Source organism: Pithys albifrons, chromosome 2 (genome assembly GCF_047495875.1).
Source record: "Pithys albifrons albifrons isolate INPA30051 chromosome 2, PitAlb_v1, whole genome shotgun sequence".
Lineage (NCBI taxonomy): Eukaryota > Metazoa > Chordata > Aves > Passeriformes > Thamnophilidae > Pithys > Pithys albifrons.
This window is the reverse complement of record NC_092459.1, coordinates 83439557-83452612: the sequence shown is the minus strand read 5'-3', so window position 1 is coordinate 83452612 and position 13056 is coordinate 83439557. Positions and strand designations below refer to the sequence as shown.

The following is a 13056-nucleotide window of genomic DNA, read 5'->3' as shown; positions in this document are numbered from 1 at the left end:
TTACCAGCTGCTGTATGCGACTCTTGTTGAGATATCTGTTCAACAGATTGTGTTCAGTAGCTATAAATCCAAGGCTCTTCCTATCACCACTGAGGTCTCTACTAAAATATTTTTTGTTTTCTGTGTTAAAATAGTTTGGAGATGACTGACTAGCACCTTTTCTTTCTTTAGCTTTAGGGAATTCTTCAATTGCTTGACATGGTTAGTAGTTACTGAATGTAATGTGACATGGATATAACTTAGTTATATATGCCATCGAAACAAGTTAACCATAGTCATAATTGCTGATTTACCCATTTCTGCAGGAGGGTTAACATAGGCAAGAAAAACTTTTGATGTTGTGATGCTTCTCTTTTTCTAATCTGAAGCTTTTTCTCATTGAATTTCAATAGAAGCATTTCTTATGGAATTACCTTTGTAGCGAATTAGAAAAGACAGTTCTGTCATACAAGTCCCTGTTCCTGGGCATTCTATTTGAGCATACAGTTATGAGAAAACACCATATGAATAAAATAAATCTATATTTCAGTATCTTCTGTATGAATAATTTCTACTTCTGGAGCTTTTCACCTGACTGAATTCAAAGAGTAAACTTCCATCATTACAGTTGCTTTCAGAAAGTTTCTCAAAAGAGTTGTGCAGCCATCTTTTCTTCACTTTCAGAAGTGCTTTTTTTCTGTGTTCTTGGTCTATTTAAAGATGGAATGATGTCCTAAATTTTGGACAGTACAATATGTTACCATCTTCCCAGTTTGAGATTTTATCTTTAAGGTCAAATTCTGAAAGTGACAGAAATAATTTGAAACATTCACTTTAGCTTCAGGACATTTTGTGGTGGGCTGCAGAGTGACTGTGGTTTTAAGTCATCTTCTGCAACAAGAATCAAATTACTGTCTAAAAGACAACTGTTTGGGTTTCTTTTTCAATTGTTTGATTCTATGCAGTTGTGGTGAAAGCAGCATTGTTTTGGTTCCAAGGATTACAGCTACTATAAATTGCACTGATGTAATTTTTCTCTACTAAAAGCTGCTGGTTGATTAAAACTGCTTCTTGGCTAGTAGATAATTGGTAAGGTTTTTTTCTCATTTGCAAGCTTCTACATCTGTGTTTTAAGAGGAAGACATTCTTGAACACTTTTAATGACCTGAACTTTTCAGAAGATCGTAGTGTGAAAATAAATGTGAACTCAGAACTAGAAGGTATGGGTCTAAAGGAAGAGAAGTAATTGTGAAGTTAATGAACACAGTTCATTACTTGTTACACAAAGTGTGAATGGTTGGTTGCTTTCTAATTTCTTTGGTGTAACTGAATGAATCTGATAGAACTTGTACAGAATGACCTAATGTCTTTACTAAGCTATTCAGGAGAGAGGAGAGCAAGCAGTACAGAAGATTTTTATGGGTTCAATATCAGCATCTGGTGTGCCTGGTCTAGAGTTTGAGGTTTGGGTTTTCTTGATGGCTTTTTTTGAAGTGCTAAACAGACTGCGTTACACACAGTAGGGATGCTTCCATCTGATTTGAGGAAACATTGTGCATTACTAAAAATGTTATGCAGACCACATAAATCCCATCACACAAGTTTTACATCTATTTTCTTTCCTGTTTTTTATTATTTAGGCAGAAGAAATGCATCCAGGATATTCCAAATGCAATTACGTGTATTTGGCAAAGGTAACCAAGTTCTTTTAAAAATAATGACTAGTAGACTCTGGTATTCTTACAGTGGTCTGATTGGAAACAAAATGTTTTTTCTTCTCAGTGCTACAAGGATCTTGGCCAGAAAAACAATGCGCTGAAGTACTGTGATTCTGCACTGTCAATTCTCTCAGTTACTAATGAGGTGGGTATTGAGAGTGATAACTTGTTCCCTTATGACTGCTCTCTTGTTTTGGCATCTATTGCTGCACTGTCGGTAATAACATAATGTTTTGGTTTTTCCTCTGAATACAGAATCCTTTTTCCTCCCACTCTAGGTTGTCTCATTACAGTTGTCTGTATCAACAGCTTTCAAAAAATCTTTGTTTGGGGAACTGTCATGGATTTGTCTGTATCAGAAATTGAATTGCACTCCTTGTAATTCAACCCACTTCATTAGACCATCTTAAGCATAAGCCCTTGAGTGTGTCACTCCATAGCTGGGCTGAAATTTTACCCCAGATCTACATTTTTCAGAGTTGAAAGCTTTTGGGATTTTTGTCCCACAGTCTGTGTCTCTGCTCGTCAAAGCCTTTGGTTTGTGATTCTTGTCAAGGGCACTGTGTTAACTGCAGCAGAGATAGAGATGAGTTATTCAAGATAACCTTTGTGTTCAACCACAGTACAGTTAAGAGGTGCAGTTCTTCCAGTTACATCAGCTGGAACATAGTTTGTTCTAATAGATTATTAGATTCCTCTTTAGGGCCTTCAGAATATTTTTAGTATGTAGACTCAGTATTTCTACTGATATTTGAGAGATTTTAAATTACTTAATTTCTGAAATATAAACCAAGTTATGGCAAGAAGGTTCACTCTGTCTGATTTCTGAAGCAAGTTCCATACTGACTGACCTATGACACCATCCTAGAGTGTGACAAATTCAAACCTGAGCTTTGTCAGCCTAAGGGACCCCCTCTGAGCACAGCAGATGTGGTGTGGAGAGAGAGGTGATTCCAGAGATGAAATGGCCCTATCCCATTTAATTCTTTGAAGTTAAGGAAAAAGACCATTAAATAGCTCTCTAACTTGATTGACAATAAATGCTGTGTGTGGAACAGTAACATATTTATGTCAAGTGTTCCTGCTGGGAAGAAAGGCCAGTGCTTGCCTCACCAGCCACTGCTCCTGGGTGGCCTTAATTTTGGCCCAGGTTACAGTATGTACCAATTATAAATTATAAACTAATCATTACTTAAGTTCAGTGTTTTTTTAAATATGTATGGGTACAGATATGGCATAAGCACTATTTTAACTCTGCTTTATTCTTTACTGACTGTGTAAATATGCCTTCAACTTGCCTTTTACAGAACATAGGAAAGACTGCTATAAATTATTTGTTTAATACCCTGTCACATTTCAGAAGTATCAGCAGACCTGAGAGGGAGGGGGGACCCTGAGGTGAGAGCAAGAATTCAGGAGCAGTCTGAGGGATAGGTGTATGTATTCTGGCAAGCAATGATGGTAATGAGAATAACAGTGATACTGGTTTGTTGACAGAAGAAAGAGCGTCAACTAGGCCCCAAAAATTTTTTGTCCCTCTGAAGAAGACAAGATGTTTAACCTTTTCTGTTTTAACTAATTCTCTAGAAGTCACAGATTTTTCTCCTTTATCTTGTTGCTTGTGATGTGTTTTCAGTTAAGTTTAGAAAAGAGTCCAGAAAAATATGGCGTTAGGGCAACAGTATGTAATTCAGTTTTAAAAATAACAACCGAACAGTCAGCACAGGGTAAAACCAAGTGCCCACTGAAAGGAATTACTGTGAAATGGAGATCTGGAACACAAACTCTGCTGATGCTAACTGTTACCTCAAATCCCATCTGAATTTGAGTATTACATGTTGTTTTGGTTATTGTGTTTGAGAAAGACTGTTACTGATTTTTGGGAAATCATGTTGGAAATTAAGTAGCTCAGGGCTTGGAGCGGTACATAGGAATAACATTTAGTCAGATTAGTTTAAGGGAGGAAAGAGACTGTAATAAAACTAAAGAGACATTGGGGAGACAGTAATAAACAGATGCTGATTAAGTGCCTGAATTGACTACAACCTTGTAAAAGATGGGGTTCATTGTCTGAAAAAAAAGCACAGGTCAGCAGCAGTCTGAGGATTTTTTTCAGTTTGCCACAGCACAGGATCTCAGGGTTGTCAGCAGTGTGATATGTTGTCACAGTCAAGGGAAACCATCATTCCCAAGTGTAATCATAGTTTCTCATGTGAGTTTTCTCTTTTTCTTCAAGCAGGGGAATTCCTTTGTTTTTAAATGTTGGCTTCTACTGAGAAACATGTATTTTTATAAAGGCATAAAATCAGGAGCAGACTGAGAGACAAAGCTGCTGGAAAGGTGCCACATTGAGGAAATGTATAGTATTTCACGACACAAATCATCCTGCAGAAAAGTAATCATAGACAGTGGTTTACTTTTTATTGCTTCTGAGCATCCACGGTTTCCAGTGACTTCTGGGAACCAGAGATGCTTGGCATCAGTAAAGTAGGCCATAGCTCATTTTAATCCTCAGGTCAAATTCTCAGCTGCTGTAACTCAGGACACTTCTTTGACACTTTTTCTAGGATTCATTTTGTATAACATTTTGAGTTAAAGGATATTATTTTTGACTTGAATGTTGTATCACATCCAAATATCCCTTCTGTGCATCTGTGCTACTATTTACTGAACATGTTTTAGTTCAAGGGGTAAAGGGGCTTCCAAACATAGCTAATTCGTGTTAAAGACAAAATATAATCAGATGGCCAGTTTCAACCCTCCTAAGAGTCTTAAAATGGATACTACAGAAATTATAAAAGAAGAAACAAGTTCTGATTGAACAACTTCTGTAAGTTCTGGAAGTTAAGAGTTACAGGATGACTTTTAAAAATAGGACAGTCTTTAAAAATAGTTTGGCACATTTATAACTTAACAGTGTATGCATTATATTTATTTTAAAAGGAAATAAATACATGAGATTTGGTGCGAATTGAATCTGCAAAAACAAAATGGATATTACAGTGCAACTTAAGAGACCTTTTTCTATCCTCTGTACTTTAAAGAAAAACCTCCAATGAATCATGTAGTCCTTCCTTGGCCATAACTGCTGTCATACTGTAGAGTGGTGTTTCACTGCTGGAGGTGCATGGGACATTAAATTGTCCAGTTTTTCTCTGGTTGTTATCCAGGTGGATAACCTCAGGGTCCTGGGAAACATTTGCCCCTTCAGTAAAAGAGATCCTAATGTTCAGGGCTGCTGTGAGTTATTGTGGAGTGCTGAACAGCTGCTCTGCTCATCTAGTGCATGTTCTATTAACCTTACTGAGACACATCACTTTGTGCTGTGCTCAAAGCCTTGGTGAGTGCGACTACATGAAGGGCTGTTGAAACCAGATGTAGTGGACTACTGTGATGAAACAAAACTACTTTTTTAAATTTGAAGACATAAATGCAATTTAATTTTGAAGACACAAATGTCTGTCTTGCATATAGAAAGACCAAACGTGTGTGTGTGTGTCTCCTGGGTTAACCACATGGTGCTTTGCTTGTAAAGGGAATAAGACACTAATTTCTTGTTTATAACAAAGATTGTTGGGTATTTTCAAGGCTAGAACTTGTAGAATATTTGTCTTAATGTAGGATTATAAAGTATAATAGTCAAGAAAGTACTTTTTCTTGTACCTGGAGATGAGCATGGGCCATGAGGGTGAACTCTGTGCTTACAGGACCAACCAGTAAGCTCACTAAAAAGGAATTAACAGCCTAGCAGAGGAAGAGATTAAAATTTCAACATTCTGGTCTCTATGACATTTTTTTGAAAATGAATCTATAAAACAGCAGTTAGATTACAAAAAGTACAGTCTTGGAAGAGATGAAGACAGAAAAGCAGGAAAAATGCAAAGGAAATCTATTTGCATTGACAATTGCTGAAAATCTTACTTGAAATGCACATAAAAACTTCCCCAAAACTGCGAATGTGTTTTACAAAATTATTGGTCATTTAAAACATGCTGTCTTTCTAAGCAATTTCAAATTATGGCAATTCAGAGTTCAAATTAACAAGTGAGAGATTTAGATATTACAGGCATTGGTCATTATGGCATTAACTTCTTACAGGTGTAGAATGTGAGGAAGCAGAGACTTGTTAAAGACTCTACCTTCAGCCTCAGTGGCATCTGAAACTCATGTGGAGAAGGAGGTAAATGTAGTAACAGGCAGGAACAATGTCTGAATGTTTACACAGGAGTGCAGCTACTGAGGAGAAATCCTGCCTTTATGATTTTCTTACTTTTTTTTTTTTACATCACCATAATTGATCTCCCTTTTTATTAATAATTTCAATTTTAATGTTGTCTGTAAGGAAAAACATGGAAGTTACAGAGTGATGGAAGAGAGTTCAGAGTATAAACTTCAGCACCCATCAGCTATTCCTATTATAACAGAACATTTGTGTATCTGGGTTACCAAGATGTTCCAAGAAATACCTACTCCAGCTACCACAGATCAGTCACTTTGCAAAATAACGCAAGTGTTCAGATTTGTGTTCAAGTTGAATAAGGATTCTCTCATAGCTACCACCAACCCAAAATTAAAACATCTTTCACATATACTTAAAAAAACCTATTTCTTGATTAGTGGTTTTGTATACTCTGAATGTGAGTGCTTCAGGCTCAGGGAAGACACTTTTTAAAATCTTACTATAGAGAGATCAGATTTCAAACTGTAAAATGCTAGGGGAAAATGAGGCATTTGTTAAAGGATGGCTAAAAGAATTTGAGACTGCCTATATTTTACATTATTTTGCACCTCAAAGAATACAGTCTGCAATTTCTCTGTCTTAGTGAGTAGACCAATTTTCTTTTTACATGTTCTTGAAGTTCTTAGCAAAAGATTTGTTTGCATTGTCTGCTTATTCTTTCTCTCCCTCCAAAAACAATTCCTAAAAGTGATGAAGATACATTTGTGGTGTCATAGTTTCACTCATAAAGTCTATTCTGAAAAATACTGAGCTTGTTATATTTATGATTAAAGTGTCTATCCCAAAGTATTTATTTCAACATCCTATCAAAAGGTAACAGAGTTTTAGCATAGTTCTTGGTCCAGCAAGACCGGTCAGCTGACAATTCCTCAAAGTGTGGAGTGTATCTCCCCCACTGGCGTGCAGGGCAGGGACATGACCCAGGGACAGAGTGGGAGAAGTATTTACAGAGGTGGTGGTGCACTGCAGGATGGCAAAAATAGGTTTGCAAAAACCTATTTCTAATTTTTGTAGAGTAGCTGGGCCAAGTCAAGCTACTAGGATCTTGAAATATATGGTCTTGGAGTCAATATACAGGGTGGAGGAAAGCTTTGACAAGTATCTGTCCAAAGGTGCTGTAACTGGGTGTGATTGTGTTAAAGCTGTTTCAGCAATGACTGTGCAGAAATAAAAGTTGTAGATCCCATCATGGTAGGGGCAGCAGCTGGACAGAAAGAGGAGAATTTCTTTAACACCAAAAGCTCCATATTGTGTACACTAGTAAAAGAAAACAAGGTTATAAGTGAAACAGTCTTTTAAATTAGGAAAGAACTAGCACATTAAAATTTTACATGATTATTTATTATTCTAAGTTATATTCTGCTGTTTTCTAATTTTTCAACAGCAGTCCTTGAACTAGCTGACCTGTTTATTCAGTCTTCTGGGTGTGAAAGGGTATTTTTCCCTCTACTTGAAGGAATATCCAAAATGTGTAATTGTCAGCTATGTGTTTTAAAGCTGTGCTTGCCTTCATCCTAGAGGCCCTGAGAAGTCATGGTTAATCCCCAGAGGAAGATACTAAAACCATGAAGGAACATAAAGTGCCCTACCTTGCAAATACAGCAGTCATATAGAAGGTGGCAAGTGGACGATTGCATTGATGTATTGAAATATCTAAGGGGGAAAATGGTATTCTGCAATTGTTAGCACATACTACAGTCACACCATCTGTGAGAGCCTATCATTAAACTAAGGGATAGCATTTAGCTTTGTATGATTTATGTTGTCCACAAGAGCTGTTGCTCTCTAATTGACAATCCTTGTGCATGTTTGGGAGTCTTTTCTGTTGCAGTCCAGGATTTCTCCTGGAGCTGTGAAGGAATGATACAGCTGTACCCGAAAGCAGGAGTGTCTCTCAGCACCTCATTGCTGTTGCTGAGTATCAGAGTACAGCTCTGGACCACCCTTGCAGCCCAGCTCGTTTAATATACCAAGCTGCCCTGCTGACTTCAATGAAATCCTACAGGATGCATGTCAGCTTGGGATTTGGCAGTGCTTGCACACAATTATGTTTTCGTTGGCTGGTGTAACCATTTTGGTTGTGGTCCTGGGGGTGTATCGCTCTCTGTTGACAGTTGGGACTTTGTCAACAAGTGCACACATGTGCAGTGCCTTGGGTTCAGTGTGTTTAGTGCATAAGGAAATAATTAGCAGAAATGGAAAGTAAAATCATTATCTTTCTGTCTTTGCTTTAATTTCCATTTAATTTTTACATTCACATTTATATGTGTAAGTCTGTGTGGATGTATTTATTGATAAATATTTTTTCAGCAGAAATGAACTGTCAAAATGTGGACTATTTTCAGTTAAGCCAACATTCTCTCTTTCCCACCAGCTCTCTTTCTTGTGCTTATTTTCAACTCCCTCTCTTCCCCTATTCAGTCCCTGGCCTCTCAGCTCTTTTTTTTCCTGTGCATATCTCCTGTGAATGATGACACATAAAAGCAACTAAATAGGAAGAGGGAAAACTACAGTCCTTGACCCTGTAATATGAATACCTTTTGTGTAGCAGTTTGCAGAACATTTTGAACTCCCATTCAACACTGAAAATGATATCAGAAGTGTTCAATAAATGTAAGACTTGACAGTAGAAAGTCAAGGTTAAAAATGGCTGTATATTCAGTCAGTGCTGACTAAGCCTCAGGGTGAACAAATGGGGCTGACGCAAATATATTGCATTCCTCCTACGACTTGCACCTCTTCCTCTGCCTGCCACACCAAAGGGAGATCAGAGCCTGCCTGTCTTAAAAATAAAATTAAACAAACACCCAACTTTATTGTTCATCTTCAAAAAGCAACAAAAGGAAAATCAACAAGGAAGGGAGTTGGCCAAATGCAGGATTTATGGCTTTGTCTTTTCTTTAGCAGTTAAGCTTTGGGCATTAATGAAGTTTTTGCCCTTAAAACTGGAAACTGGTGCACTGGACAGAATTGTGGCTTCTCTCTCCTTTTAGCATGACACATCTCTTGGTCTGGAAGGACTCTATTCAAAAATTACATCATAGTTCCCTTCACTGACCATTCTCAGCTTTTTTTTTAATACCATAACTGATTTTTTTCAGTGCTTTTGCCATAGAAGTTCTTACTGACTGGAAGCTACTGGCTCAATTAATGCAGCCAGTTAAGTAGTTTGCAACAATAATAATTCCTGCTTTTACTCATGTAGTCTTGTTTAAAACTGGCAAACCAGAGGTAGAACGCTTTGCACGTTTGCAGTTTCTTCTCCAGACAGTTCTTAGAACAATCATGAGTTTGTTCCATTCTTTTTCCTAAGCCCAGAGGAAGATTCAGGGAAGATTGCCCAATATTTTAGAGACCTTTGCAACTTATAAAGCTCATTGCCCAATACTTCTAAGGAGAGAGGCAATTATACAAACTTGTTTGGAGATAAATTTTTTAAATGCTGTATCTGCAAAGTGCATAAAGAATCCCATCAATCCATGAAATGCTGGACACCATTCAGATATGAGAAAACCTACATCTTTATAATTTTCAGCTTAGAGAAGTGTCAAAAGTGTAGGACTAGATACAATGAAACTTTTCCATTTCTTATTACCATGGGACAGTATCTGGCTTTTTACTTTTTTGTTTAACCGAGTTTAGAACTGTTTTCAGAAGTTGACCACAGTCAGTACAGAAAAGAGTTTATTTTTTTAGAATAAGATATTGATACAAATTTCGTTTTCCAATTTTTATTGAAAACAATGTTTTGGTGCTCGAGGCAGCCTGTAGTTATGTGAAGTTTAAGGGGTGCTGAATTCAGTGTGACATTTCCTTCTGTTAGAGCATTTTGGCAAGAGCTTGCTGGCTTTGCAGTGTGTGCCTTTTAAGGCCTCTGATAAATGATTAGGCAGATAGTTTAGCCTATTGTTGCCAGTGGGAGTAAGGCAGAGACTCCAAGAGAAGTGTCCAGCTAATGTATTAATGCCTTAATCCAGACCAATAATATAATATAGTTTGACATGTCTGGCATATGGTTTCTATCATCTCAATATTCTTCTCTGTTCCTCCATGACATTATAGACAACTAACCAAAATAAAGAGAAGCAGGAATTTCTTCACCCATAAAATATATTTTAAAATGTCCTGTATTTTGTTCCAGCTCTTTGGTTGATTGGATAATGAAGTGATCCTGAAATTCAGTGATTACTGCACTGACTGTGCACAGTGTTTTCTTTCAGCATTGCCTGTGGCATTATCACTACTGATCCCTGTCATTGGAAATACTTGCACAAAGTGTGTGATGTGCAGGTACTTTTCACTTGCACTGTTAAGTACCCGCCAGCCTGCAGGTGTGAGGTGCTGACTTTTTAGAAATGTGGTTTTAAACCATGATGCATTTTGCAAGCTAGAAGTTTTGCAGTGGGCAACTAAAGCAAGTGGAATATATACAGAGACATTTAAAAATAAGTAGAATAATTGAGGTTTTGTGCTGTGGGTACATACATGTACCCCTTTCCAAACAGATTATATGTGGAATAGCCAAAACCTGTGTCACTGGTTACCTGTGAGAGAGTCTGTGGCCTGGGCTTGGTTTAAAGTCCCCTGCAAATGTGCATTTAGCATGCTGGCCTAAAAGGAGCCTTTCCCTTCTGCCCAGGATGTACAATACAGTGTTGGCCATGGGCACAGCAGATCACTTGCCTCTTGCTCCCCTGTTGGCTCCACTCCGTCCTGAGCCTGGTAGTGTAGGCAGAGCCCACCCACACTGGTCTGGGAGATACTGAGGGTGTGATCAGTCCATGTTGGCTATTAAGTAGGTATGTCTGTATGCACTGAAACCACAATCTAACCCATGTCATTAATTACATTTCCCGATGTTTTCTTCTTAGTTTCATAATAAATAATTAGCAAACAACACAGAAGTACCTGTAAAAAAAACTGCATGTGGTTGAGTTGCAAGATTGCGTCAAGTATAAGGCAAGGCAATACTTTATGCAAAGTACAGCAATAAAAGTTACGTCCCAAGCAGAAAGGCTCACTGCTCTGCAGAAAAGGCCATTTGTGGGCTAACATTTTAAATGCTTTAACAAAGCTGTAAAGGGAGGGCTGCCATCTGGCTCTTGTTTTCACTTCAAACTTTATTTTTGTGTTCACTGATAAATTAACTTAGTATGCAGTCTTTACATTTTGTGGCTGTTGCAAATGTGTGTTATGTCTGTTGTGAGTAAAGAAATGTGGATAGGCATGTATTAGGCAAATTAAGGGATTTATTCTATCTAAGTTGATGCATGATTGTCTGTTTCTTTCAGGATAAAGAAGCCCAGAAAGACTTAGAGGCTTTACTTCTCACTCTGAAGCTCTGATCCTGCGTACTTTTTAACTCTTCATGCTGTAACAAAATTACAAAACTAAAATGAGACTCTCTAGTGACTGGAAACTGTGGGTGAATTTCATCTAAGTCAATGGGAAACCGTCACTGATTTTGGTTGGCCTGGATCAAGGCTTTTAAGCATCTGGTGATTATGATATGAAAATAATATATTCATTTTTTTATTATAATCTTGTTCTGAAGTTTAATTTTAGATTGCTGACACTGTGAGTCTGATGCGCTGAACATGAAGTCCACTGCTGGCAATGGACATACTGGGGATTAGATTGCAAAATGCATAAATCTCACTCTTTGAAAGAATAATCAAGTAGTGTGTTGATGCCAGCATAGAACTGTGTGTAGCATATACAAACAAAAAATGTTTCTATAGTAAATTATATTTATATCAACTAATTTACACAGATGTGTACAGAAGAAAATCATGAATATTTATGTTTACACATTTCTCTACTCTTACAAAATTAAAATGTTGTTAAAGTTAAAGAAAGCTGTTTCCTCCACAAAGCTCTTTTTACTTTAAACCAACTGTTCATTATACATTGCAATGTGAAAATTTTATAAACTAAATATTAAAGTTATAATTTCTTTGTAACATCAAGTGCAATATTAAAGATCAGACCAATGAAATTAAGTTGTTTAGATTAATATATGTGTTGTTTAAAGGATTTGTATCAGGACCTCCATCATGTTTGCGAATTCTGGCTCTGTCTCTTTGAAGAGTTGCCCAATGTAGTGGCATCAGGGTGTCTTTGGAGAGCCTAGTCCAACATATGCCCATCACTAACCTTTTTTATCATCTATATAGCATAACCTGTACGTAACAATAGACTACTTAAAGACCTACTACTTCTGTCTGAGTGTGTAGGACAGCAATGTTTTCAATAAAAAGTAACAGCTGGGGAAAGAATTTCCATTCACCACTGGACTGATCCAGAATTCACCAAAGTCTGTGGAGGAATAAAGACCAGTTTTCCTTGCCTTTTAATTAAGGGTCTTAATCTAGATGCAGCAAGTGTATCTGGAAAAATAAGCATTTCTGTTAAAGGAAATAAAATTGGATAAGAACAACTATATGTTCCCTTAACCTATTTGATGTGTAAGATAACATGGACCAGTTTGTGGCAAAGACAGGGAGATTTTCACAAATTGAAATATGCGTTTTGGTTGGTTTTAATGTTCATTCTGTGGAAAAATGATTTCTATACATCTCAACCCAAGAGTTCCTTCTATTTTCATACACTATTTCAGAGACAAGGTAAAATACCACAAAAGATAAATCTTATCCAACAGTTCCTTCTGTGACAGAATGTTGTGATCCACACCAAATAATTGACTTGTGAACAGAGAAGCTGTAAAGGTGACACATTTTGATTTTGGTAAGAGGCTTTTGGTAAAGTCTGCATTTGACATTGTCAGAGCTTGTGCAGAAAACAGAGTTTAAATGGATCTACAAGAGTGATTTGTACTCAGGGTTGTTGTTAGCAATTCACTGTCACCGAGGAGGATGTAATAATGAGACCTTTACTTAAGTCGATTTTATGCTAATCGATATACTTTATAAAACAAATTGAATTATGCAATAGATACCTCATTTACAAGTAATTGTTGATAAGAAAGGCTGTAAGTGTATCAGAAGAATAGATTACAGCAAGAAGTTATTTAAATCAATTGCTGAAATTAGGTGGCATAAGTAGGATTTCCTTCATTAAGGGCAAATAAAAAGTGTTGAATTCAAGTAAATAACAGAA

The 13056-nt window shown here is 37.1% G+C and overlaps 1 protein-coding gene across 3 annotated transcripts in view; it reads left to right on the top strand.

Annotated features, from left to right (window-relative positions):
* Nucleotides 1-11935, top strand: part of RMDN2 (regulator of microtubule dynamics 2) — a 44475-nt gene extending 32540 nt beyond the window's left edge. For all 3 annotated transcript variants that reach the window (XM_071575675.1, XM_071575683.1, XM_071575666.1), the window contains exons 9-11: nt 1620-1673; nt 1762-1842; nt 11229-11935. In XM_071575675.1, the coding sequence (XP_071431776.1) occupies nt 1620-1673; nt 1762-1842; nt 11229-11282 (189 nt within the window). In that variant the 3' untranslated portion in view covers nt 11283-11935. The remainder of the gene's footprint in view (nt 1-1619; nt 1674-1761; nt 1843-11228) is intronic.
* The last annotated feature ends 1121 nt before the right edge of the window (nt 11936-13056 follow it).